General features: G+C 43.3%; 1 protein-coding gene across 1 annotated transcript in view; it reads left to right on the top strand.

The window, feature by feature from the left end:
• Positions 1–13,074: 13,074 nt before the first annotated feature.
• Positions 13,075–27,442, top strand: part of LOC128506997 (B-cell receptor CD22-like) — a 54,469-nt gene continuing 40,101 nt past the window's right edge. Inside the window, exons 1-4 of the mRNA XM_053477612.1 lie at positions 13,075–13,152; positions 13,245–13,491; positions 24,801–25,145; positions 27,077–27,325. Of these exons, the coding sequence (XP_053333587.1) occupies positions 13,075–13,152; positions 13,245–13,491; positions 24,801–25,145; positions 27,077–27,325 (919 nt within the window). The remainder of the gene's footprint in view (positions 13,153–13,244; positions 13,492–24,800; positions 25,146–27,076; positions 27,326–27,442) is intronic.

The following is a 27,442-nucleotide window of genomic DNA, read 5'->3' as shown; positions in this document are numbered from 1 at the left end:
TCAGTAGCATCACAAGGACAGCTCTTAGATGAGACCAGGCATACAGTAAACAATGAGATGAACAGCCTGACATATGCCACCACCATTTAAATTAAATCAAAGATAACCATGAAGACCACATCAATGACCAACTAAAACACTATTTCTGTTATCAAAAACAGCTGAATTTTAACAACAGGAATTGCAATTGCAAAATGTTATGATTTTTTAAGTCACACTATTAAAAATAGCCATGTGCTGAAGTTTTTTGCACTGCACACATACATTATTGAAGTGTAACAAAACATTTATGCATTTATTATATATATATATATATATATATATATATTTATTTCAAAGAAAAGGAATAATATAAATGGAAACCTAAACAAGTAAATCTTAAATTGTGGATTTGCAAGGTCAAAATAATGGTGTCCTGTGAGGAAGATAATCCAGAAGATAAGTCTGTTGTCAGGGTGAACTAACCTGGGCGACCAGATGACTTAGCTTTAGCGATTAGCCCAATGTAGCGTGGATGGTGAACCCAAACGCGGATGAAAGCGAATAGGCAGGATAACCACGCGATTTAGTTTAAGGACTCTCACAAAAGGGGAGCAAGGGAAAAACACAAATTTAACCCGCGTCCTATAAACACACACTCAAAATCGGAAAGCAAAACCCAATAAAGTGAGTACTCACGAATTGATGGATGGAAAGCCAGAACCGACATGGGCTGAACTCAATGACTGAGCAAGATGCTATGGTTTGTTTACTCCTTTTATACTTCCTGGTTCGCGACCGCTTCACTTCCGGGTCCTAGTGCCGGTCGTGTTCCGAGTGTGCATGACAGTACCCCCCTGTCCAGGACCGGCTCCAGACGGTCCTGAGGTGGAGGATACCCGACGACGGTAGTCTCGGATTAGTTCCTGGTCGAGAATGAAACGGGCCGGAATCCAAGACCGCTCCTCGGGGCCGTAGCCCTCCCAGTCGACCAGGTATTGGATACCTCTGCCCCGAGGACGCGAGTCAAGGATCCGGCATACCGTGTAGGCGGGACCACCATCGATGATCCGGGGAGGAGGAGCAGGGGGGGTGGGTGGGTGGAATCATAGGAGATGTGGTGAAGTGTTTCAGCTGAGAGATGTGGAATACTGGATGGATCCGGAGCGCCGCAGGCAGCTGGAGCCGGTAGGTGACGGGGTTTATCCGTAGAGTAATGCGGTATGGACCAATGAACCTAGGTGAGAGTTTGCGTGATTCGGTGCGAAGATGAAGATTTTTTGTAGAAAGCCATACCCTGTCACCTACGTGGTACAATCGTCCCGGGGGGTGTCGACGGCGATGCTGGGTGATGTAGCGGGTGTTGGCCTGCCGGATGGATCTGTTGGCCTGGTTCCACAGCCGCTGACACCGGCGGACCAACTGTTGCTGACGGCACATCAACCTCCGGTTCGGGGTGGTTGAACATAGAGGGTTGAAAGCCGTAGCATACCTCAAATGGGCTGAACTTCGTGGCTGAGGAGGTGTGAAGATTGTGGGATAGTTCTGCCCAGATGAGGTAGCGAGCCCAGGAGCGCTGACGATCAGCGACGAAGCATCTCAGGTAGCGCTCCAGTTGTTGGTTGGTCCGCTCCGTCTGACCGTTAGTTTGTGGGTGATATCCGGATGAAAGGCTGCAGGTGGAGTCGATCAGACGGCAGAAGGCTTTCCAGAATTTGGCAGTAAACTGGGGCCCTCTGTCCGAGACGATGTCCTTGGGGAACCCATGCAGGCGGACTACATGCTCTAGTATCAGCTCAGCTGTCCTTTTGGCTGACGGGAGTCCAGCGAGAGCCACCAGGTGCACGGCCTTAGAGAACCGATCGACGATGGTTATTATGACGTCTTTTCCTTCGGAGACCGGCAGGCCCACGACAAAGTCGACGGCAATGTGCGTCCAGGGCCTCCGGGGAACCGGAAGCGGTTGAAGGTCTCCCGATGTAGGTTGATTTGGATCCTTGGCCCTGGTGCACACTGGGCACGCCTGAACGAACTCTTTGACGTCCTTCGCGAGAGATGGCCACCAGAAGTCTCGTTCTATGAAGAGATGGGTCCGTCGCGTGCCCGGGTGTCCAGATATGGGAGATGAGTGACCCCATTGTAAAACCTCAGATCTCATAGTCCCGGGCACGTAGAGTCGTCCAGGCGGCACACCTGCCGGTTCGGTCTCTGTGGTCTGCGCCTGGCGGACTCTCGTTTCCAAGTCCAATTGAAGTGGAGTAATTATCTTGGAAGGTGGGAGGACAGGCGCGGGGTCCGCCCGGGGAAAATCCAGCTCCAATTGCCGGGAGAGAGCGTCCGCCTTGGTGTTCTTGGACCCCGGGCGGTAGGATAGGTGGAAGTCATAGTTCTCGAAAAACAATGCCCACCGCGCCTGTCGTGGGTTCAACTGTCTTAGATTTCTGATGGAGATGAGGTTTTGATGGTCTGTCCAGATAATGAATGGCTCCCTGGCGCCCTGGAGCCAGTGACGCCATTCTTTCAAAGCCCACTTTATGGCCAGCAGCTCGCGGTGCCCTACCCCGTATCGCTGCTGAGTGGAGTCAAATTTTTTGGAGAAGAAACTACATGGGTGTAGTTTCTGATCTGGACCCCGTTGGGAGAGAACTGCTCCAGCGCCCACATCTGAAGCGTCCACCTCCACAACGAATGGTTTACTGACATCAGGGTGAAGAAGAATAGGAGCGGTGGTGAAACGGTGGCAGAGATTCTTGAAGGCGGCGATAGCAGTAGGGTTGAAGTGGAAAGGGAGAGATGAGGGCCGAGTCAGAGCGGTTAGGGGGGCAGCAACTGTACTGTAGTCCCGGATAAAGCGACGATAGAAATTCGCAAACCCGAGAAACCGTTGGAGTTGCTTAAGGGTCTTGGGTAGGGGCCAATGACGCACAACCTCCAGCTTCTGCGGGTCCATGGCCACACCCTGGGGCGAGATGACAAAACCCAGGAACGTGGTGGAGCGCTCGTAAAAGGCGCACTTTTCCAACTTACAGTACAGTTGGTGGGCGAGTAGTCTCTTTAGAACCGCCCTGACGTGCTGGATATGTTCTTCAGCGGTGCGTGAGTAAATGAGTATGTCGTCGAGATAGGCGAATGCCCACCGGCCAAGCATGTCACGGAGAACGTCATTAATCAGATGTTGAAAAGCGGCGGGGGCATTACATAGTCCGAAAGGGATAACGAGACTCTCGTAGTGTCCAGTTGGAGTAATGAAGGCCGTCTTCCACTCATCGCCCTCTCTGATGCGCACCAAGTTGTAGGCGCTCCGGAGGTCCAACTTGGTAAAGATGGTGGCACCAGAGAGGGCGTCCAGGGCTGAGTTGGTAAGAGGCAGTGGATGTCGGTTTTTAATGGTTATGTTGTTTAGCCCCCGATAGTCGACACATGGGCGAAGTTCGCCTCCCTTCTTCTTCACGAAGAAAAACCCCGCGGCGGCAGGTGAGGAGGAGGGCCTGATGGTACCTTGGCGAATAGCGTTGGTGACATACTCCTCCATCGCCTGCGTCTCTGTGGGTGTCAGCGAGTAAAGATGGCCGCGGGGTGGAATCGTGCCAGGTTGGAGATCAATGGCGAAGTCGTACGGGCGTCGTGGAGGAAGGTGAGTAGCTCTCTTCTTACAGAAGACCTCGGCTAAGTCCCGATATGCCTCGGGGATGGCGTTGGTGTCGACGTCGGGGGCCTCGGACTCCCGAGAGCACGTCCCAGCCGTCGCCCTTAGGCATAGTTCGGTGCAGGTCGCGCCCCACTGTAGAACCCGATGTTGTTTCCAGGAGATGAGAGGGTCATGTTGTTGCAGCCAGGAGTGTCCGAGGATGATGGGAGGTGAGGAAAGGAAGGTGACGTGGAAACGGAGTTGTTCTTGGTGTTGATCAATGGAGAGAATGATAGGTTCCGTCTGGGAAGTGATTGGACTGGTGGATAGGGGGCGACCGTCGACAGATGTGATCCGAACGGGCTGGGATAACGCCTCAAATTTTACCCCCCATTTTTTGGCATAAGAAGAGTCAATGAAGTTACCTGCTGCCCCGGAGTCGATGAACGCAGTACTTCTGACTCGTTTGTGGCCAAATTGGAGGATTACCTGAACCGTAAGTCGAGAGGTGGTGGTGTCGGTCGTGGTGGAGATATGGAGGGGGCCCGGTGAGTCTCTCCTCAGCCTCACCGGGGCTGGGCGTTTCCCGGACGAACAGGACAGATCGCCCGGTGGTGTGCCGCGGACCCACAGTAAGCACACAACCCCTCTCGATACCGGCGCTCACGTTCGGTGGCGGTCAGGGAGGCGCGTCCTAATTGCATGGGTTCCCTGGCTCCGGTGTCAACCACGGCAGGAGGTGGAGATCCGACAGGTCCAGTAGTGGCGGTGGTGAAAGTGGTCGGCGGAGAAGGTGCAGAACGGTGATAGGTAGGAGCAGGCTCGGGGCTGGCTTCGGACGAGAGAGGAGACGTTGATCGATGCGAAGGGCCAGTTATATCAGTCCCTCCAACGTGGCTGGAAGCTCTCGTCCGGCAAGCTCGTCTTTTATACGTGACGCCAGCCCCTCGTAATAGGATGTCCGGAGCGCGGCGTCTCCCCAAGATGTCTGCACGGCGAGGGTCCTAAACTCTGCGGTGTAGCGACTCACGGACAATCCACCCTGCCGCAGGTGATACAGCTTGGTGTCGGTCTCCACCTCGCCCGCAGGGTGTTCGAAGGTGAGTCTGAGTTGACGTGTAAACTCGTTGTATGAATGGGCAGTGTCCGAGTCTGATTTCAGTACTGCCGTGGCCCACTCTGCTGCCTGCCCAGATAGCAACGAGACGAGGAGAGCAATGCGTAGCCGATCGGTGGAGTATTTGGTGGAATTAAACTCAAACACCAGATCGAGCGCTGTTAGGAACACACTACACTTCCCGTCCGTGCCATTCCATTTCTCTGGTAGTGAGAGAAAAACATCAGAAGAAGGAGGGAGGCGGGGTGATGCGGCGCCGCGACCGCCGCGGCGGGAGGCCGGCTCGCCGCGCTAGCAACAGCCGCCCGGAGATCCGCGTTCTTCTGCCTGAGCTCCGCCACCTCGCGGCGCAAGGCCGCGACGTCTTGGAGGCCCTGGCGCAGAGTAGCAATCTCCCCGGTTAGCTTATTGATTAGCCCGGCATGCTGGTCAACCACGTCGCAGAGGTGCGCGTAATCCGCTGGGTTCACCGCTTTAGGCTCAGTCATTCTGTCAGGGTGAACTAACCTGGGCGACCAGATGACTTAGCTTTAGCGATTAGCCCAATGTAGCGTGGATGGTGAACCCAAACGCGGATGAAAGCGAATAGGCAGGATAACCACGCGATTTAGTTTAAGGACTCTCACAAAAGGGGAGCAAGGGAAAAACACAAATTTAACCCGCGTCCTATAAACACACACTCAAAATCAGAAAGCAAAACCCAATAAAGTGAGTACTCACGAATTGATGGATGGAAAGCCAGAACCGACATGGGCTAAACTCAATGACTGAGCAAGATGCTATGGTTTGTTTACTCCTTTTATACTTCCTGGTTCGCGACCGCTTCACTTCCGGGTCCTAGTGCCGGTCGTGTTCCGAGTGTGCATGACATCTGTACAAGATGTCATGGACTTTGCAGTAGATACAGTGTCATAGTCTGTTTCCTGCAAAGCAGATTCAATATTACCCACTGGCAAAAGACATGAATAGACACAAGTTCAGTAGCATCACAAGGACAGCTCTTAGATGAGACCAGGCATACAGTAAACAATGAGATGAACAGCCTGACATATGCCACCACCATTTAAATTAAATCAAAGATAACCATGAAGACCACATCAATGACCAACTAAAACACTATTTCTGTTATTAAAAACAGCTGAATTTTAACAACAGGAATTGCAATTGCAAAATGTTATGATTTTTTAAGTCACACTATTAAAAATAGCCATGTGCTGAAGTTTTTTGCACTGCACACATACATTATTGAAGTGTAACAAAACATTTATGCATTTATTGTTTTTTTTTATTTTATCTATTGAAGAGAATAGAAATATCAACGCACACCTTATCTTTTAATGTGTTTTGTGTTTTTTTAATTTAAAAGTATGTATACAAAAACTATTATAGAAAATCTATATCAGCTCCAATGTATCCATTTCTTATTCACCATGTTGAACATTTTATTTTACTTTAATCAATAACTGTTTATCAATAATTAACTTGTCTCTCTAAAAAGACATGAAAAATCACCCCTGCAAATGTTATAGACAGGTGACTGGGAAGGACACATTTTCCTAACAGTCAACAGGACAACAGTCAACACTACTTATTTGATATACCATATCTAAAATTCACAACAGATGTGTCATTGTAGTGTAAAAAAATGTTTTCTTCCCACAGTACTGTATATGCAGCCAAGGGATACACGTCAACTAGTTTCTTCTGCTCCAAGTTGTTTATTTTACCACTGTCATCCAGCTGAAAGGAGCTTAGATTCTCCTGATACCAGGCAGCAAGTAACTTTACAATAAAATGCACACAGTTGTCTAAGATTGTGATTTGAACAATCTCAGCAAAATCAGGCAGTCCTCCTGTAGATCCAAAGGACACAATCACCCCTGCACTGTATTTGGTTCCAGAGTAGGTAACAGCTGCTTGGAAAACACACTTCACAGAAGTGGTGAGGTTTCTCTTAAAGCTTCCTGTAATGTACAGTATGTATGAATACAGCATCTCTACAGACATCGCAGTATTTTTGACATAGACAAGGTTACAGTAGTTTCTCCTTTGTATACAGGTGATATGCCATCATCATCTGATGTCATGTGAAAAGGCTTAAGAGGAAATTTCTGAAATTGTTGGTGTGCCTCACAACTTGCTTAAAAAAGCTGTGTTTGGCTTTAAAGCGCATCGTCCATACTTCAACCAGAGGGCCCTGTGTGAACAGGGGCAACCACTATGTCCTTTAATGTCTTCAGAACCTGCCAGGCAGGATCATTTTGAGCTACCAATAAAACAACAATGAGTGGCAAAAATCGTATTAAGGCCCAATTTTCATGTGCCTTTCTACCTATAGTTCTGCGATCAATTAACTTTTGTGAAACTTCTTGAGGGCTGTTCGATTGGTCTGTCCCCTTGTATAGGAACTGTGTAACTAATGTATTGAGTTCACTCAAACTAAAGTATTTCTTCTTCATGAATACCTGAAAACACAAAGCAAGTTCTCTGGGAATGATACCTTTAAAAAGGTCATGCAGTACATCTGTTCAATTTGTTCAAAGTGTTCAAATTTTTCAGTCAATGGACATGATCGCTTTACACCTAAGAAATTAGTCAAATTATCTTCAGATATATGGCCCTTATCACTAGTCCACTAACTGACTGAGCACCAAGGTTATCAGCTATATATTTCCTACATGGGAAATAAAAATCCCTTCCATACAACTGTGCAATTGTATGGGGTCTTCATTGACATATTTTGCATTTCATAATGTACTACAACTGTTAACCTGTGTTACTTTCTTCTCAGTGCTTATTGACACACACACACGCACATGCACACACACCAGGATTTCCTTAAGAGCCGTTTTTAACATGTGAGCATTAGCAAATGTTGCCATTAGTTAATATAAGCCTCAGCATTAGATCATTTCCAAGTAATGAGCTAGGCTGTTTATTTATAAAGATACAGTGAAACCTCGGATTGCGAGTAATGCGGTTTTGCGAGTGTTCCGCAAGATGAGCAAAGAGTACCGAGTATCATGTACCACATATGCGCTTCTTGTTTTGACGCCGAGTGTCACGTGATCACAACTGGGCCAATGTTTTTTTCTCTCTCTTGTGCTGCGGAATTGTAAGTAATTGTTTCCTCTGCTGGGTCTTAGTGCTCGTCTCTTACTGGTATAATCAACATCCGTGCACGTGTGTACTGTTTACTATAACACGTGTGTGCGCGCGTGGTTAAAAATCTATGATTCAGCTTGTCGTTATGTGTGTTTGAACGTAATTTGACACCGTGCTGGTTCATACACTATCTCTCTCGCCTTTATTGTGTGGGTGTGTGTTTTCAGTTGGATTTAAGTGCAGGATCCACCCGAAAGTTTGTACTGTAGCCTGACAATGCAGCAAATAAAAGAACGGACATGCATCAACCAGTTTTTCTATCTTATCATTATACGAGCATGAATTAATGGGCTGTTATGCTGCCGGGGCAAAATTAAAAATAAAGCGGAAAAGCTAACAACAGTCTTTCCTTTAATGTGTATGTGTGTGTGTGTGTGTGTGTGGGTTTGTGTAAAATTCAAACAAAAGGAGAAAGTTTTACTGTGTCAGATGAGAAGGAAGAGATAGAAGGGCCTTAAAGCAAGAGCTTTAACTTACTCTACCCTCACACACATATACAGGTCCTTCTAAAAAAATTAGCATATTGTGATAAAGTTCATTATTTTCTGTAATGTACTGATAAACATTAGACTTTCATATATTTCAGATTCATTACACAGAACTGAAGTAGTTCAAGCCTTTTAATTGTTTTAATATTGATGATTTTGGCATACAGCTCATGAAAACCCCAAATCTCAAAAAAATAGCATATTTCATCCGACCAATAAAAGAAAAGTGTTTTTAATACAAAAAAAAGTCAACCTTCAAATAATTATGATCAGTTATGCACTCAATACTTGGACGGGAATCCTTTTGCAAAAATGACTGCTTCAATGCGGAGTAGCATGGAGGCAATCAGCCTGTGGCACTGCTGAGGTGTTATGGAGGCCCAGGATGCTTCGATAGAGGCCTTAAAGGGATCATACAGAAACAATTTTCATTAAATGTTAATATGATCTTTAGGGTCCTAATGAAAAGTTTGTAATATATTTAATTAAAAATTCTCAATGGTTGTGTAAAAAAAACACTACTTTTAACTGGTAAAAACTAGCTCTGTTCTCAGCAACCTATTTCAGTGCATGTTTCTTTAAATGCTTATGATCTCTGCTGAGCCCGCCCCCCCAGTTCTGTGGGGCGTGTCCACAACACACGTGGGGTATAGCCACGGGAGTGTAGTCCAGCGCGGGCAATGCTTTGGACTGCATTACCCACAAAGCATTGCCCACAACGCAGTGCTTTGTGGGTAATGCAGTCCAAACTGGAAAACGCTGGAATATAGAGCCTGAGCCTGTTTTCCTAAGTAGTTTTTGGTTTGATTTAAGTACGGAACCTACGCGGAAGTTTGTAATATCGCCTGACAACGCAGAAATAAAAAGAATGGACATGCATCAACTCGATTTGTCTTTCTCATCAATGCATGAGCATGAATTAACGGGCTGTTACGCTGCCGCGAGCAACAATAACAAAGCGGAGAAGCTTACTGAGAGAGATACAAACGCGATGTGTTTACTGATGTGTTAACATGACTTCTTAAACTTCGACAGACATCGTTATAAACCATCTAACGTTACAAAGGTAAGCATAATATAGTTTTCCGACTACGTACACAGATTGCAACTAGACAATCACCTTAATGCATTGTTTATTATAAAAGGGCGATTAGGGATTATATAGAGACGGATGTACACAGAGGAGAAGCCATGACCATGTTCTATGAGAGTGTAAGGTAACTTAATGTGTGTAAATCACATTCATCGTGATTATTAGAAAAGGTGATCTGCAAAGATTCATAGAAAAAGAAATTACTCACTGAGCCTGGTGAAGATGAAGCAGGAACACGAAGCGTTAGTACAGATCCATTTTTTAGCAGCTTCCGAGTAAAACTTGTTTTATATAGACCCGCGTTTATAAAGCAGTCTGGTGAAAAATTATTATCGCAAACGTGAACGCATTTAGGTAGATCGGCGGGGATGTTAGCTTTAAAAGCTAAATTCAGCCACTGCGTCCTCAGCGGCTCAGATATCGGTAGTGAAAGACGACTGCTGTGTTCGCTATTACACCCAACAACTGTACACCACACTCGCTTAGGCGCCATTTTGCTCCAGCTGCGAAAAACAATGGCCGACAGCTTCTTCTCACTCGGGGCGGGTCTTTGCTAAAACACCAGTGTCAATCAACTAGTGTAGGAGCGGCCTCTTGTGGTGTGGCGTCACAGTGACAGGCATTTGCGATTGGCTTGATTTCAGAAGGGGCATGTTATTGTAATAAATGAAAAGAAAACCACTGGGCAGCTCTTTATCATCGTAGAGTGGTTGTGTACGGTTCCAAACAGCTTAAAAAAGTGCATGTAGGCCTGTATGACCCCTTTAAGCTCATCCAGAGTCTTGGGTCTTGCCTCTCTTAACTTTCTCTTCACAATATCCCACAGATTCTCTATGGGGTTCAGGTCAGGAGAGTTGGCAGGCCAATTGAGCACAGTAATACCATGGTCAGTAAACCATTTACCAGTGGTTTTGGCACTGTAAGCAGGTGCCAGGTCGTGCTAAAAAATGAAATCTTTATTTACATAAAGCTTTTCAGCAGATGGAAGCATGAAGTGCTCCAAAATCCCCTGATAGCTAGCTGCATTGACCCTGCCCTTGATAAAACACAGTGGACCAACACCAGCAGCTGACATGGCACCCCAGACCATCACTGACTGTGGGTACTTGACACTGGACTTCAGGCATTTTGGCATTTCCCTCTCCCCAGTCTTCCTCCAGACTCTGGCACCTTGATTGGTCCTGCACACGCCTGTACACGGTGGCTCTGGATGTTTCTACTCCAGACTCAGTCCACTGCTTCCGCAGGTCCCCCAAGGTCTGGAATCGGTCCTTCTCTACAATCTTCCTCAGGGTCCGGTCACCTCTTCTCGTTGTGCAGCGTTTTCTGCCACACTTTTTCCTTCCCACAGACTTCCCACTGAGGTGCCTTGATACAGCACTCTGGGAACAGCCTATTCATTCAGAAATTTATTTTTGTGTCTTACCCTCTTGCTTGAGGGTGTCAATGATGGCCTTTTGGACAGCAGTCAGGTCGGCAGTCTTACCCATGATTGCGGTTTTGAGTAATGAACCAGGCTGGGAGTTTTTAAAAGCCTCAGGAATCTTTTGCAGGTGTTTAGAGTTAATTAGTTGATTCAGATGATTAGGTTAATAGCTCATTTAGAGAACCTTTTTATGATATGCTAATTTTTTGAGATAGGAATTTTGGGTTTTCATGAGCTGTATGCCAAAATCATCAATATTAAAATAATTAAAAGGCTTGAACTACTTCAGTTGTGTGTAATGAATCTAAAATATATGAAAGTCTATGAAAGCTATTTTTCATTTGTTAGCAGCTAAGGGGCTTGTTCGCATCCTGGCACTGGCTGCTGATGGGCTGGTTCTGCATCTTGTTTCATTTTGGAACTAGCTGATGCTCAGTCTCAACCTTTTCTTCAAAGTCACTATCAGAATCAGAATTTTCAGAAATGTGATCTTACATTCTGAACCCTCTCCCTCTACATTGTCATCAAAAGCATCTCTCTCCTCCAAATTCAGTTGCAATATATTTTGAACAAAATAATCTTTTGGCCATCTTGATAAGTTGTGATAAGGAACCACAAAGCTATATTTATTGTATCTGGCCCCCTATTTAGAATATAAAAAATGATAGAATAGAAGTGAATAAAGATTGGTTCTCATAGGACAGAGGGTAAAGTGTGCAGGAATTTCAGAACAAGCAGGTGTACTGTAGGTGCTTAAATTTTGACAAAATGTTGTATGACAATGTTTGCAACCTTGTGCAGGATGACGGGACTAAAACACAAAACTCACACTCTCAGTATACTTACAGGAGGCCCAGACAGGAATAGGACAGAGTGAAGGTACACAGTGAAGGACCTACATTTTAGCCCCGGACATCCTTTATGTAATATAAATGTGTAGGGGCGTGTACAGGGCATGGTCATTGAAAATGTTTTCTGATATATACTCTTCACAGAAAATAAGCCAAGACCAATAAGTTTGAGTTCGAAAAAATATTTAATTAAACGTAAAACGGGTTCCACAGACCCGAACACCACACAAGGGTTAAAAGAGTCTACAGTGTTTATGAACGGCTTGTACACACACCCAACAGGTCTTAATGTGACAGGGACATTTTGGTTCATAAACCCAGTTGATGATAAAGAGTCAACTGAGCTGCATAATGTATCAGGTTACTCACGCAGTGATGAACAGAAACCTTTCTCATTCAGACTGAGAGATGTGATAGAAACCCCCGCAAGGCATGCTGGTCGTCAGCCGCCGCCCCGCCCATGCCACAGTATTTTTCATAGTATGTGTTTTCTATGTGTTCACCCTGTTGGGGAAGGGTGTTTGGGGTAGTGGCTTCGGCCCTGTTTGTGTGTGGAAGGTTGTGTAACGTGTTGAATGTGCTCAGGTTCATGCTTAGGCTGAATTGGATGTAGGTTCTCGTATGAATTTGCTGCTCATGCTATACGTGCTGTGTGCAAAATAAAGTACTCCCAGCCATTGCATTGGGCAGCAATTAAGCTTACTCGTCTCTCCAACATTCTTCCTTCCTACAACGGCGCTGTTGAACCCCATGCCACTGGGGGTGTTCGCAATGGATTTAAGATGCCTCGCGCGCCGGGGCTATCCGGAATTCGAGCACGACAAGCAGGAAGAGTTAGTCTCAGAGGTTTCGCAGCGATGCCGAGGCACTTGACCTCGGGACTACCGCTGCAATGTCCTTAGGCCTGAGGGACAGCGTACTCCAGCAGCTGCTTAACTAGCGCCGGGGGGTGCTAAGGGGAAGCCGCCTCCCACAACCATTTTTGCTCCCCCAACTGGTGGATTCAGCTTCCATTCGGGACATGTAGGACATCGCGCTGGGATTGCATGACAACTGTGTGCTGGACGGCGTCTTACTACGCGCGCTCGTGGACACCAGCTCCACTGTTTCCAAAGCGGGTGCGTTTGCAGACTGCCTGCCTTCAACATCCGCACCGTTACTGGGGGCTACGTGAAGGTACGGGTGTGTCACACGGTGCGAGTCCAACTAGGTAAGCGAGCTTATTCACACAAGTTCTTTGTGGGGAATGTCAAGGAGGACTGCATTTTGGGGTTGGACATTTTGGAGAGATGGGGTGCAGTGCTGAATTTGGCTAACGGAACTCTGCATGGACCGTGATCCGCTCATCGCCAAGCAGGAGAAGGGCCCCATCAAGCGCTCGTGGGCACCGCTGCAGGACGTTCGGGTGGGTGCACCTACCCGAATGGGCGTGGACACTCACAGCCGGGGGCTAGATTTTGCTACTGGAGAGCAGGTATGGGTGTGTTCCTCTGGAAGGAAGAGGGGGCTCTCGGCCAAGCTTACGTCCCACTGCGGCGGGGCGGACACGAGTTGTGCTCCACCGGGACCGTCTTGCGCCTTACCAGCTGGACACCGACGAAACATCGAACTCTGTGGAGGCCGGACCACCTCAGGACAATGTTCGCGCTCATCCCTCCCCCGCTAAAGGACTCCGGCGTTCCCAACGCCAGCGCCGACTGCCTTCACGCCTCCGAGATGGAGTTCGTCATGGTGATCGGGGATGGTCACAGCTCGGGTGGGGGCAGTGTGGCGTGGGCGGGACGGCGGCTGACGACCAGCATGCCTTGCGGGGGTTTCTATGTGTTCACCCTGTTGGGGAAGGGTGTTTGGGGTAGTGGCTTCGGCGCTGTTTGTGTGTGGAAGTGTGTGTGACGTGTTGAAATTGGTTCATGCTTAGGCTGAATTGGATGTAGGTTCTCGTGTGATTGTGCTGCTCATGCTATACGTGCTGTGTGCAAAATAAAGTACTCCTATTGCATTGGGCAAAATTAAGCTCACTCGTCTCTCCAACGTCCTTTCCGGCAGTAAAACGCTACAATACAGATGAAAACAAAAGCTACGTTAGAATCAGAACAAATGTAGAGAAAGAAAAATGGAATTGGTTGCCTGGAGCTACACTGAATGTTACAGGTAAGCAAAATCAATATATTTTCTACATACAAGTCATCAGCATATCTTTTTTTAATTTGTCCAAAACAACTCACAAAACAGTCATGGAGCCTTCAGCCGCCTTCTCCCAGATTCATACTTTACTGGTAATGTCCTGTGTCTTAATCATTTATTACACTTCATATGGAATAGGCTTGAACAGGGTCAGTGCTTGTCCAACAAAGACCAAAAATAAATAGTAGCATGGAGATGGTGCATGTGTTAAGAAATAACCTGTTGGCAGTTCAGATTAAGTTTATCTGTATCTATATATATCCTTTAGTTTTTGCATGCTTGCATATCTGTTTCCTTAATGCTCAATTCATGTGCTTGAATAGTAGGTGGTGCTGCTACACCAATATTAATGTTTGCTGCTGCTGTCTTGCTTACCTATTGGTCTTCCAAAATTACTACTTTGGTTTTCTTGGGTTCACCCAACCTGCTGGTCTAAAAAATAACAAGTCTGACTGTCTTTTTGACATTTCTCATAGAAAAACCTTTTGATTGAGCATTGTATGTAAGTTGTTTTTGTGAGTTTAAATCATGCAATAATTTAGTAATGATGTTATAATATTAGCTCCTGTCATGTTGCAGGCACTGCATGACAGTACTCTTCTTCTAAGTGTCAATAATGTGTTTTACATTTCTTAATCCGATTCATTTTTAATAGGTAATTCAAACATTATTTCAAAACTTAAATATCACCCACTTCTGTGGTGATAAATAAATAAATCACTCGTCGTCTTCTAAACTGTCCAGTAACAAGCTGTTTTAAAACCACTACCAATCAGGAAAGTGTACATCACAAGGTCTCTTACTGGTATAATCAACATCCGTGCACGCGTGTACTGTTTATTATAACACTGTGACCATGTCTGTTAAGGGAACTTCCCTGTACAAAATTTCACCATTTGAAACACACTGCAACATCACTTCCTCAATGCATCACCATGGTAACATAAGCATCTCAGATACCTGTCGCTGCTGCTGTGGAAATTTCAGATTATGGATATTAAATATAAAATATTTGTTGAAACCAAAACTGGTACCATTAGAAAATATATAACATATTGAATTGTTTATAACATATGAATAACTGAATTCACATCGTACTTCAGGCCGATCAAAACGCAACTTGAGTACTATGTACTAAGGGTGTTTGCACAGAGAGTTTGTGTGTGTGCTTCTCATATATAGTCATACACAATGTTTACGGTTTCAGTGTTATAGCTAATTGACGTCAATGCACAAACACAGAGCATATTTCACTAAACATGACTTTGTCGTATTCATCTTCTCTTTTATTAAATGAGTTTTAGGGTTTTGGAGTTTTTATTTATTCAATTTATTAATTCTTTAGATTAGTAAAACGTTCATCTTTTATCATTTGTTGTCTTTTTTTAAGTACAGACGTTTTGTGCGAACAAGAGGAAATAACATCAGCATCACATCATAACCACACACACATTCACTCAGGCTTTTCTTCAGTTGCAGTTTGGTCACTGGACGTGCAGGTTGAGAAGGCACAGTAAGAAAACATTAATGTTTTATACATTTTATCTATTAAATTTCTTAATTTATGGCCTTTTCCTGGATAAAGAGTTTCAGTGTTGTTGTTGTTGTTGTTGGTGGTGGTGGTGGTGGTGTTGGTGCTGGTGTTGAATTGGAACCTACATGACTTTTGTCGATCTTCACTGAGAGTTATGATAAGAACATTATAATGCTGATTGAATGATAAATTATGTCTGAGAGAATTGTGGCTTTTTATGCACTTGTTCAGAATCTGAATTATTATTATTATTATTATTATTATTATTATTATTATTATTATTATTTAAATTTCAAAAATATATACTCATGTAAAGTATTCAATCATGAGCAAAAGTGTCATGTAATGATAATAATTATTAAAATAATGTAATAATTTGGTGTTACATTTGGTGTTTTCTTGCTTTAACAAACACACACCTACTTCTATCTATGGAGTTGAATCAGGTGTGATAGGAAAAGAATAAACACTGACATCTGTAGAGCAGCTTATAATTATAAGCTCCTCTATAATTATAAGCTGCTTATAGAGCAAATAATCTGTGCTGTTTTTAAAATAAAGTACCTGTTCATTAACTGAGTCATGAGCTTTGGTGTGACTGTACAGCCTCAGCTTCATTCAGTAGACAGCAGGGATAAACCCTTATTACATTCAAATATAAATTCATTTACAAGAAAGCGCTTTTTTAGGAATCTAATTAGTTTTTATTTGCAATTAAAAAATATTTCCTAAAAAATATTTATTTACTTATTTATTTATTTATTTATACATTTGTTTGTTTGATTGGTTGATTGTTTACTTTATTGCCTTTTTCATTGTTTGTAAATAAGCACCACCACCAGAGCAATAAACAGAACAGTATGACGTGACACTGTGGGCGAACTGTAGAGAACCGAGTGCTGTAGATTTAGGAGTTAAGAGTTGACACGCCTCCTACATTTGAACTTAATTTTAGCCTTAATCTTTTAGTCGATTAGTGAAATTTTTGGTCAAATTTATGATATTAATGACTCAATCTCAAATGTGTAATGATCATGAATAAAATAAATTCTTTACTCCGGTCTATTTAATATAACACATTATATTTACAATGTATAATAGTTGAGCTAGTAATTACATTTTCCTACCACTAGGATTCCTAGAAATTGTCAAATCTAATCTTCCCATAAGAAATAATTGAAAATCAAATTATTCGTTCCACAGAACGAAAAACTAAATACATAAAAATAAGCAATAAAAAATATAAGAGTTCTGTTAGTGTTTGTGCGTGCAGGCGCTGTGTGTGTGTGTGTGTGTGTGTGTGACATTGTGTTCTACGTGCTACACATGTATTTAAACTAAGTGCAAAAGCACCACAGAACCACATGAAGTAACACTGTGGGCTAACTGTAATAAACAGCCAATCAGAGACAGTCTTACAGGTGACACGCCCACTACATTGGACCTTGATTTGAACTTTAATCTTTTAGCATGTTTTAGTAAGATTTTTATAAAATGTCATCAGTAGTGATGTTACTGACTGAAGTGTAATAAACATGAACAGAGTGGATTATTTCCTCTAGTCTGTTTAATTACACATTTAATTACATGTACAGTGTTAAACAAACACCCAGAGCAACTTACAGATTATTTATTTGTTTATCTGAAGATGAAACTGATGAAAGTGTTAATGCTGGTTGTGATATAAATGTGTCAGGACACACAGTGTATCTCTGTTATGGTGGCAAAAGGAGAAACTACTCAAGATTAGGCAGGTGGTCATAATGTTATGGCTGATCATTGAAAATGTTTTATATATATATATATATGTGTGTGTGTGTGTGTGTGTGTGTGTGTGTGTGACCGGGGATTTTGAATTCCCATTAGGAACAAATTGAGCGGTTTCACTTCTTTTGTAGTTTATTCAGGTATTTTTTAAAAGATGTTATTTTAACACAATTTGATTAAAAGTATATGCTGCCTTACAGCTTTCATGAGAAAAGGTGTCGGAACAAAAAATGAGAAAAACATAAAACAAAAATCTATTTAGCACTTATCAAACTTTCACAGCTCTGTCTCACTATTTAAGTTTAACTTAAAGAAAAAAATTACAAACTGGGAAAAATGCTGCAATATTACAGGGAACCACCACGCAAGAAAAATGCGTTACTACTCAGAACAATACGGCACCATACGGCACAATACGGAACAATACGGCAGTGGGAACACTGTGCAAAATAAAAAACATTATAAGTACACCTTATGTTATGTTACTCTTTGGCACATTTCTTGTATAAATAAAATAAAAAGAGATAACAATTACATAACCATGAACCTCTAACTTTGTTCGCTTTACAAAGGCTGAAATCTCCCCCCAATCCAGCAATACACACGCTGGATTGCATCAACTATGACGCGATTTCACAGAGAGCATGAGCTCCTCCGGCACACTGCACGTCACACAAAATGTCTGAAGACAAGAACGCATGCGCACCTGGCAAGAACACCTGACACACACCACACCACCAAGTGGCCACTTAAGGAAAATACGGGAATTCACTGACTTTCTTCATGGCATAAATCTCAAACAACAAATAACCATAAATTAGAAAATTTTACCATGTAGAGAAAAGAAAAACATTTATTTACTACCCGGTTACATCCTCCCCTGCAATAAGTCAACGCCCTCGAAGACTTACTCAGTTTCACCCTTAATTCTTCATGGCACCTTGTAGGGCGTTCTCAAATAATGCAGTGCCAATGCTGGTTAACACTTGAGACACCATATCAGTGCTAACACTTACTGCATGACAAGCGGACCTGGGTGCATGAAAGGGATTCATGTGAACACCCGCAGTTGTTCGCTTGCTCCTGCGCACAGCTGGAATTGGTCTTTCCCTTTGTCCGATAGGATGCGTTTCGCCGAATTTCTGAGACTGCAAACACTTATCCGCAGCCCCAGTGTTAATGCAAGGTATCCTGCAGTGCCTCTACCAACGTCCACTGAACCTGGTTCTAGGTTACCTTCATTGCTGTCATCTCCCAGCTCCAGGGAACCTGGTATTTCTACATTAATCGGAGTTTCGGTGGTCCCACTTACAGTTGGTTGTATTATCTCCTCTACTACTACCGCATAGGGCTCAGAACTCTCAGTCTCATTTACGATGATAGGCTGGGTAGCTGGATGAGATTTGCCTACACCCCTAGGCTTAGGAATAGGCATAGCACCTGGTCGTAACTCCGCTCAATTAACCCTTTTTGATGGCCCACCTTCTAAGGGTTCCACAGTGTAAGTCGTGCCAATTATATCCACTACCCGATACACAACGGGTCTCCAGGCATCTTGAATCTTATTTCTGCCTGAAGATCTGTGACGCAAATATACAAGCTCACCCACGCTGACCTGGGGACAGAAGGCCTTTTCATTAAGACTAGTTACCCTCTCCAGCGCCTTCTCCTCTGAGAACTCCCTAGCTTACTGCAGTCTCTCTTGGTGTACAGATATCCAACCTTTCCCTTCAGAAGTTTCTCCTCCCCCCAATAATGCATCGATGGGCAGATGTGGCTGCACCCCAAAAAGGAGGTAATACGGGGAAAACCCTGTAGTGGCATGTGAAGTCACATTGTACGCATGAACTAACTCGGGCAAGTACTCAGGCCAACGCCGTTTCCGTTCTGGTGGTAGTGTGCGCAGTAAGTTGTGAAGCGTTCGGTTATACCGTTCACATTGGGCATTACCTTGCGGCCGATAAGGTGTTGTACGTGTCTTTTTGACCCCGTAGAGTCTGCACAACTCAGCTATCACCTCACTCTCGAAATTTCGCCCTTGATCGGAGTGCAACCTCTCAGTACTTCATAAACCACTCCTTCAACAAGATCTTGGCTGTGGTGTCGGCCTTTTGGTCTTTTGTAGGAAATGCCTGTGTAAATTTTGTAAAAACATCGGTAACAACCAGAACGTTTCCACGCCCATCAGTAGCAGGCTCTAAGACAGTAAAGTCCACTGCAATTACTTCTAAGGGCCTGGAAGCCAGAAATGCCCTTACAGGAGCCTCGATTCTAGGCTGAGGCATCTTTGTGAGGATGCACCTCTGACACTTCCTTACCCAGTCCTCCACATCCTCATGCATGCCAGACCAGAAACATCTCTGCTTTAACAACCCCACAGTCCGCTCAGCACCCTGGTGCCCCATTTCATCATGCACACACTGCAGCACTCGCTCCTTTAGACACACGGGTAACAACAATTGCCAGCAGTTCTCACCTGAAGGATTATCTACCACTCTATACAGCAGTCCATTACGTTCTCTTATAAAGTTCCACTGTTTTAGAAGACACTTCACTGTTTTGGACAAAGTCTTCCTTTCTATGTGCACTGGTCTCCTTTTCTCGTCCCAGAACCTTCTAAACACTTTTAAAACAGGATCATTTGTCTGAAACTCAATTAATGGTTTTCTAGTGTAACCTGGAAGTGTATGAGTGTTGCCCTGAAGACTAATGACCTCTTCTGTCTCTGATGCACGTATCTGCCTCAGCCTGGAACACTCAATACCCTTTAATGCAAGCGCAGGCTCCAAAGCTGTTCCTCTGTTAACCAAGCTACAAATGGCTACACACCCATCCTGTGATCACCTCAAACCATGACCCAAGCAAGTAGCTCCGGAACTTCTCAACTACTGCCCACTTAAGGGCCAGTAGCTCAAGCTTCATGCTGCTGTAATTGCGATCGTTTCTCTCAGCATTACGTAATCTTCTACTTGCGTATGCAATAACCCTCTTCTCATCACCCTGTTTCTGACGCAAGATGGCACCTAACCCATTCTGGCTTGCATCTGTCTCCAGTATAAAAGGACGGCTGAAATCAGCAAGCCCAAGTACAGGTGCTGTCATCACTTTCTCCTTCAACTGATTGAATGCATAATTACATTCCTTAAACCACAGAGCACTAAAATGACGACCACTCTTTGCACATCTGTTTCCACTCAAACACACATTCACTAAGTCATGTAAGGGTCCAGCTATCTTTGAGAAGCCCATGATAAACTTTCTATAATAGCTACAAAAACCCAAAAATGACCTCAGATTTTTTACTGTTTCTGGAGTCTGCGGCAACCTTTTCTGGGTCAGGAAAAATCCCCTGCGCCGACACTTTATGGCCCAAGAACCGCACAAGAACCGAGTTTTAGAGGAAACAACATTTATCTAGCTTCACCTTCAAGCCAGTCTCTGCCAACCGCTTCAGCACCATCTCCAATCTTTCAAGGTGCTCTTCAAATGTTTGAGCATACAGCAGAATGTCATCTAAATAAACTATCAACACCTAGAAGATTAAATCGCTTATGACAGCCTGCATGAGTCGCTAAAAAGTTGATGGTCCATTGCAGACCCCAAATGGCATTCTCTGGTATTCAAATGAACCAAATGGTGTCGTGAATGCTGCCTTAGCCCTATCCCTGTCCTTCACCGCAATCTGATGATACCCCGAGGCCAAATCCACAGTTGAGAAAAACCTGGCTCCCCTGAGAGCATCAAAACTCTCATCAATCCGCGGCAATGGAAATGCATCACGCCTTGTCTTAGCGTTAAGCTTCCTATAATCTACGCAAAGACGTAATGACCCATCAGCCTTGCGCACCAATGCCACAAGGGAGGCGTAAGCACTAACACTCTCTTGTATAACACCCTTCTTTAACAACTTTGTAATGTGCTCTTTTACTTCCTGGTACTGATTTGGTTGAATACGGCGGTAAGGCTGATTTACTGGGATGTCGTCTGTCAAGTGAATCTCGTGCTGAACTCTATCTGTATACCCCAAATCGTCATCATCTGACGCAAACACACCTGAATACTTTCCCAACACTGATTTTAACTGAACCTATTGTTCAAGTGTACCTCCCATGATGATGCGATCCAAGACTGATTGAATGTGCGATTCAGAGCCCTGTCCTATGCCCACAGTGACCCTCTCAGTGTCTGCAGAAATCCGCTGAAACTTTACTTCACAAGACAAACCTGCATCATTATTATTTGCCAAAGAGAACACGCCCACACGGACCCTGGGCTGCAACCAGACGACCTGAGACAAGTTGAGCACTCTAACAGGACACACAGGTAAGTCGGCTGTAACCACGGTAGGCACAACAACCAAACTGCCTGGTAAAGGGGTGTTTACTGGCTCTACCAACTATATAGAGTCATCTTTTTCACCATGTCCTATCCCCTTAACAAGAACAGTAGCTGCCGACCACGCAGGCACATGAGTAGGTGTCTTACCTGCGACCCAGGCGAATGCAGCTCGTTTGATCAGTTCAACTGACTGGGCCTGTTGGAAGGCCACCTGCCAATTTGAATCAAGCTCCCCACCTCGTGGAGTGTTTATTTCAGTATAAACAATCTGTCTGCACTTACTGATAATGTTAATTGAGGAATGAACTAGGAGTTCATCAGATGATGAACTAGGAGTTTCTTTAATGATCAAAAATCCACACTCAGGCACGCTCATCCCCATAACCTCTACATCCAGCTCAATGTAACCCAAATAGGAAATATCTAAACCGTTGGCTGCTGTAATTTTTAGCCAACCTGAAGTGAACATTACATCACTGTCTTTTCCGAACAATTTATCTCGGAAGAACCCTTCGGTAATAGTACTGACTTGGCTACCAGTGTCCAGCAGACATGACACCAACACACCTCTAATTTTGAGATCCACCATTGGGCAAGTTCCAACCGCCCGTTCAAGAAACCTGTCCCGACTGGTGCCTTCCGGTAGTGAGCCAGAAACTACTCCCTGTGCTGCCTGACTCAGTGCGATAGGGGGACCTTGCCTTTCTTGCCCCTCAGTTGTCCTGGCGCCTGGCCACATACCCAATCTCGTTGCACCTAAAACAGATGGGTTCTCCCTCCTCTGTAAACCTAGGAAGGAACTTTGATGAGGACTTCTGCTGAACTGCCACTGACCGTTGTGCAGTCAAGTCATTGACAGCCTTAGTGAGCTCTGAAATAGTTTGTTCTTGGTCACTTATTCGCTTGTCCTGCCGGGTAATAACCTGTAAAATATCACTCAAAACAGTAGATGTATGGGTTTCAGGACCAGATCTAGCTTTGGTTTCCCCCAATACTTCTGAATGGACAGGTCGGCTACCTGCAACTTTAGTTGGTCTGCTCTCCTCCATAGACCACAGAGGGGCTTCATCACGAATCTTAAGAAGGGTCAAGTGTGGCTTTTCTCTGATCATCTTATGCAACTCTCGCCTTAACACAGTGTCCCGTATACCCTCCACAAACTGATCACGCAAAATCCCCTGCTCGTTAGGCAAGCTGTCTGGTGACTGTTTTGTGATAGAGCTTAATAGACAAGAAAGAGCATGAGAGTAATTTCGAGGGTCTTCCCCCTCCAATTGCTTGCTGTTGTAAAATACCTGCAACAATTGCGTCCCACTCCGCCGTTCCCCAAATGCTTCACGCAAAAAAAATAAACAAATCTGACCTGTCGGGACTGGTACCCCACACATAATCGTACCTCTTCTAGTGCAGATCCCCTCAGTAGTGAAATAATAAAGTCCGCCTCTTCATCTGGTGTCTGGTCTCTGGCCCGTAAAACCCTTTCTACCTCCTCATTAAACTTCTTAACAGACCTCCCATCTTTGTTATACTCCCCGCAAAAAGGTTGAATTTGACGTTCACGAGGAACATAAATGTAAGAGCGAGTGGAAATACCCCCACCAACAGCCCTATTGGCCAAAGTGTCATTCCTGCGGTCCCTTAATTCTTGAAGTTGATCCCTCCTTTGTTCTAAGTCCTCATTACCCCCAGCTTCGACAAAGGGGGCTTGTTCCCCACTCCAGACAGTTCGTCAGCGCCCGACAAAGTAAAGAAAATTTTACCATGTAGAGAAAAGAAAAACGAAACATTTATTTACTACCCGGTTACATGTATATATATTTTACAAACATTTTCAATTATGAGAATGAATCACATTCTGTACATAGAAACAGATGATTAAAAGGTTTAAAACTGATAATTTGGTATTTTACAGACACCTAGTTTGTTAAATGCCCATGACATTTGTATTCTATTTAACATTCTTTAGATATGTGTTTAAAAATTATTTCTAGATTGTAATAACAACAATTTAATTAATATATAAATCAGTGGATGACGAACTCATATTTACATGCAGTAGTTACAGTGAATAGAGCTGGGATTAATGAATTCATCATCAGGTTTTTATTTGTTGCTGATAAAATTGTAGTTATTGTAATTAATTAATATTTATGTAAATGTTGAAAAAGCGTTCCTAATATTTATAGCATTCAGTCTGATTGTTATGTATGAAATAAAAAAACCTCTGACTGTTAGAAAGTGCTGAAACTGGAGACTCATTACATTAATAAAATCTCCTCACATAGTCATATATAAAAAAGTCCCTTTTGTTATTACTTGTTATAATCTAAGTTTATGTTTTATTTGCATTTAGAAACTTTATAGAAGAATGATGTTCCTTAAAACGGCTTACAGGAATCTGCTTTGTCAGATCTTCCTCCTCATAATCACAGGTGAGTCTTATGTTTATATTCACACACAAACACACACACACACACACACACACACAGACACATACACACACACACACACACACTCCCTCTCTCTTAATGGAAACACTTTTCTGTCACGAATCTTTTCAAAGGTAAAGTTCAGGTTAATTTGTTTTATATTTATTTTACAGCAGTGATTTTTTTAGTGTGTCGCTCACGCGAGTGTTATTAGAGAAAGTTCTTGTTTATTTTCCTGATAAATCAGTGTTCTCCTTAATGTGTGTGTGTGTGTGTGTGCGTGTGTGTGCGTGTGTGTGTGTGTGTGTGAAACTTAAATAAGAGAGAAGGAAGAGTTACTGTGTAAGACGAGAAAAGGGAGAGGGACAGTCTGATTCCTCCTTTCATCTTACTTTAGCTTCACACACACACACACACACACACACGCACACACACACAGTGCCTGCACGCATAAACGGAAACACTTATCTGTCGGGATTTATTTTTACTTTTTTTAAAGGTAAAGTGCAGTTTAATTTGTTTTATTTTCACTTCATATTTTGTGTTCATTATTTTTTTCATTTAATTTTTTGGACTGTGGAACGAATAATTTGAGTTTCTATTATTTTTTATGGAAAATTTTGATTTACAAGTGTTTTAAAATACGAGGCCACTTCTGGAACGAATTATTTTCGTAATCCAAGGTTTCACTGTATTTATAGACAAATGTGCTTATTTAAACCCAGAGCTGTAACTAACTCAGTGTTTTATGGAGCTCAGAATAATGACCTTTAATAACTTATTTCATGTGTCATGTTTCAGGAGCTGTTGGGAATGTATGGAGTGGGATGTACATCCAGAACAATCTCTGTGCTTTAGAAGGATCTACAGTGTTTATGAACGGCTCGTACACACACCCAACAGGTCTTAATGTGACAAAGACATTTTGGTTGATAAACCCAGTTCCGCGTATAGAGCCGACTGATCTGCGTAATGAACCAGGTTACTCAGGCAGAGTGGAGTATTTAGGAGATAAACAGAAACACTTCTCCCTCAGACTGAGTGATGTGAAAAAAACAGATGAAAACAGATACTGCTTCAGAATCAGAACAACTGTAGACAAAGAAAGATGGACGGGTTATCCTGGAGTTAGACTCACTGTTACAGGTAAATAAAATAATCTTTTTCTCTACATTTATCACTCAGGCCATAATCTCTATTTAGATACAGAAGGGTCAGAGTTTTGTACCAGATTAATGAAGATCTCTAACTGTCACATATGGGGGTCTCAGGCACTGTGTAAGTACAGATGTAGACATTTATTAAAGTGAAAATACACAAACATTAACCAAGATCATATGGCGTTATATTCCTGCCACAATTCTGAGCGCGTGGTTTGACATTTTGAGAACAGACAAAGTACTCTATGCGCGTGCAATGTCTTCACTGCGCGCTCAACATTTTGACTTTGTGTCTCAGTGTCTCATGCTTCTTGCTTGTGTTTATAGTTGTCCCAGTTTAGTGTCCCTGATTAGGAATATTATTTTAATGCCCATGTTTAGTTTATCTGTGTTCTGGTTTACTGTTGGATTTATTACTGTTTGTCCCCCAGTTATTTAGTTCCTGATCCTGATTCCTGTTTTTGTTATCCTGATCTTATGGCGTTATATTCCTGACACAATTCTGAGCGCGTGGTTTGACATTTTGAGAGCAGACAAGGCACTCTATGCGCGTGTAATGTCTTCACTGCGCGCTCAACAGCTCGATTCTGCGCGTGCAGTTCCTCCCCTGCTCGCTCAACATGTTCTTCGCGCACACGCGACTTCTTGATTCTGTGCGCGCTTGATTCTGCCTGTACGCTCGCTCAACTTTGTCCAGCGTTACAAAACTGCCACAAAACCAGCCAATCACAGACATCCACACACTACGTCTGATGGCTGGCTGTTCCTTCTCTATCAGCTGGCAAAATGTGCTTTTAAAATGGTCATTGTCTCAAAGCAGCTTTGCAAAATAAAAAAAAAATAATAAGAAATTAAAATTATATTATTATATATAATTATATACAAATAAAAAAAAATATATATAAGGCAAGCAATGTAAATAAATTTGCATTCATTTATAAATATTATAAACAAATATAATAGTATTCATTTTTATTTAATGAAGTAAACGAAATATTCCAATTTCGTTTGTCCATTGTGTGTTTTTATTTAATTATCTAATTATCCATATAGCTCATTGTTAGATTACATTGACTAAAATTAAAATTGGACAACTCGGTCGCTTTATTTATAAACCTTTATTTACAACGCTTCCGTTAAGCGGTCGATAGTAGTGCCACTTGATTGGAGGAGAAACAGCCAATCAGAAGTAGTGTGTGGAAGTCTGTGATTGGCTGGTTTTGTGGCAGTTTTGTAACACTGGACAATGTACAGAGTCGAGCACGCACAGAATCGAGAAGTCGCAGGTGCGCGGAGAACATGTTGAGCAATCAGGGGAGGAACTGCACGCGCAGAATCGAGCTGTTGAGCGCGCAGTGAAGACATTGCACGCACATAGAGTGCCTTGTCTGCTCTCAAAATGTCAAACCACGCGCTCAGAATTGTGTCAGGAATGTAACGCCATAAGATCAGGATAACAAAAACAGGAATCAGGATCAGGAACTAAATAACTGGGGGACAAACAGTAATAAATCCAACAGTAAACCAGAACACAGATAAACTAAACATGGGCATTAAAATAATATTCCTAATCAGGGACACTAAACTGGGACAACTATAAACACAAGCAAGAAGCATGAGACACTGAGACACAAAGTCAAAATGAAAGTCCAACTATAAACAGAAGTGTCTAAAGGTTGCATACTCAGGAGTCACCACGAGGGGGAACCCTGACTCTCACATGTTACTATAATAAATCAAGTGATAAGTGCCTGGGTAAAAATAATTAGAATTTAGAGTTGAAAAGGTTACTAAAAAAAATACAAAAAATATTATAATTAAATAGAAAAACATTTTAAAAGAGTTGAGTTTTAAAAGTAGAGACTTTACTATCTTCATTACAGTTTTCCTGATGTAATGTGTCTCTCTGTGTTTAAGATCTTCAGGTGATCGCTCCTGCAGAAGTGACAGAGGGACAATCAGCCGTTCTGATCTGTAAAACCACCTGCAGTCTGACTGATCCAACATTCATCTGGTACAAAACCAGCCGTGATTTAACCACAAAAACCATCAAGAGCAATAAAGTCCACCTGCAGTCGGTCAGCAGTGAGGATGCAGGCAGTTATAGCTGTGCTGTAAGAGGATATGAACATCTCCCCTCTCCTGATCACACACTCAGAGTCAGATGTGAGATTTATTTACCTTCTTCTTATATATTGTGCAGGAATAAATGTTAAATTGCAGGTTTAATTAAAGAAAGTAAAAACAACATTAACTATAAACTTGAACTACATTAATTGTGAT

The sequence above is a fragment of the Clarias gariepinus genome, chromosome 18 (assembly GCF_024256425.1).
Source record: "Clarias gariepinus isolate MV-2021 ecotype Netherlands chromosome 18, CGAR_prim_01v2, whole genome shotgun sequence".
NCBI lineage: Eukaryota > Metazoa > Chordata > Actinopteri > Siluriformes > Clariidae > Clarias > Clarias gariepinus.
This window is presented reverse-complemented; position numbering and strand designations above follow the sequence as displayed.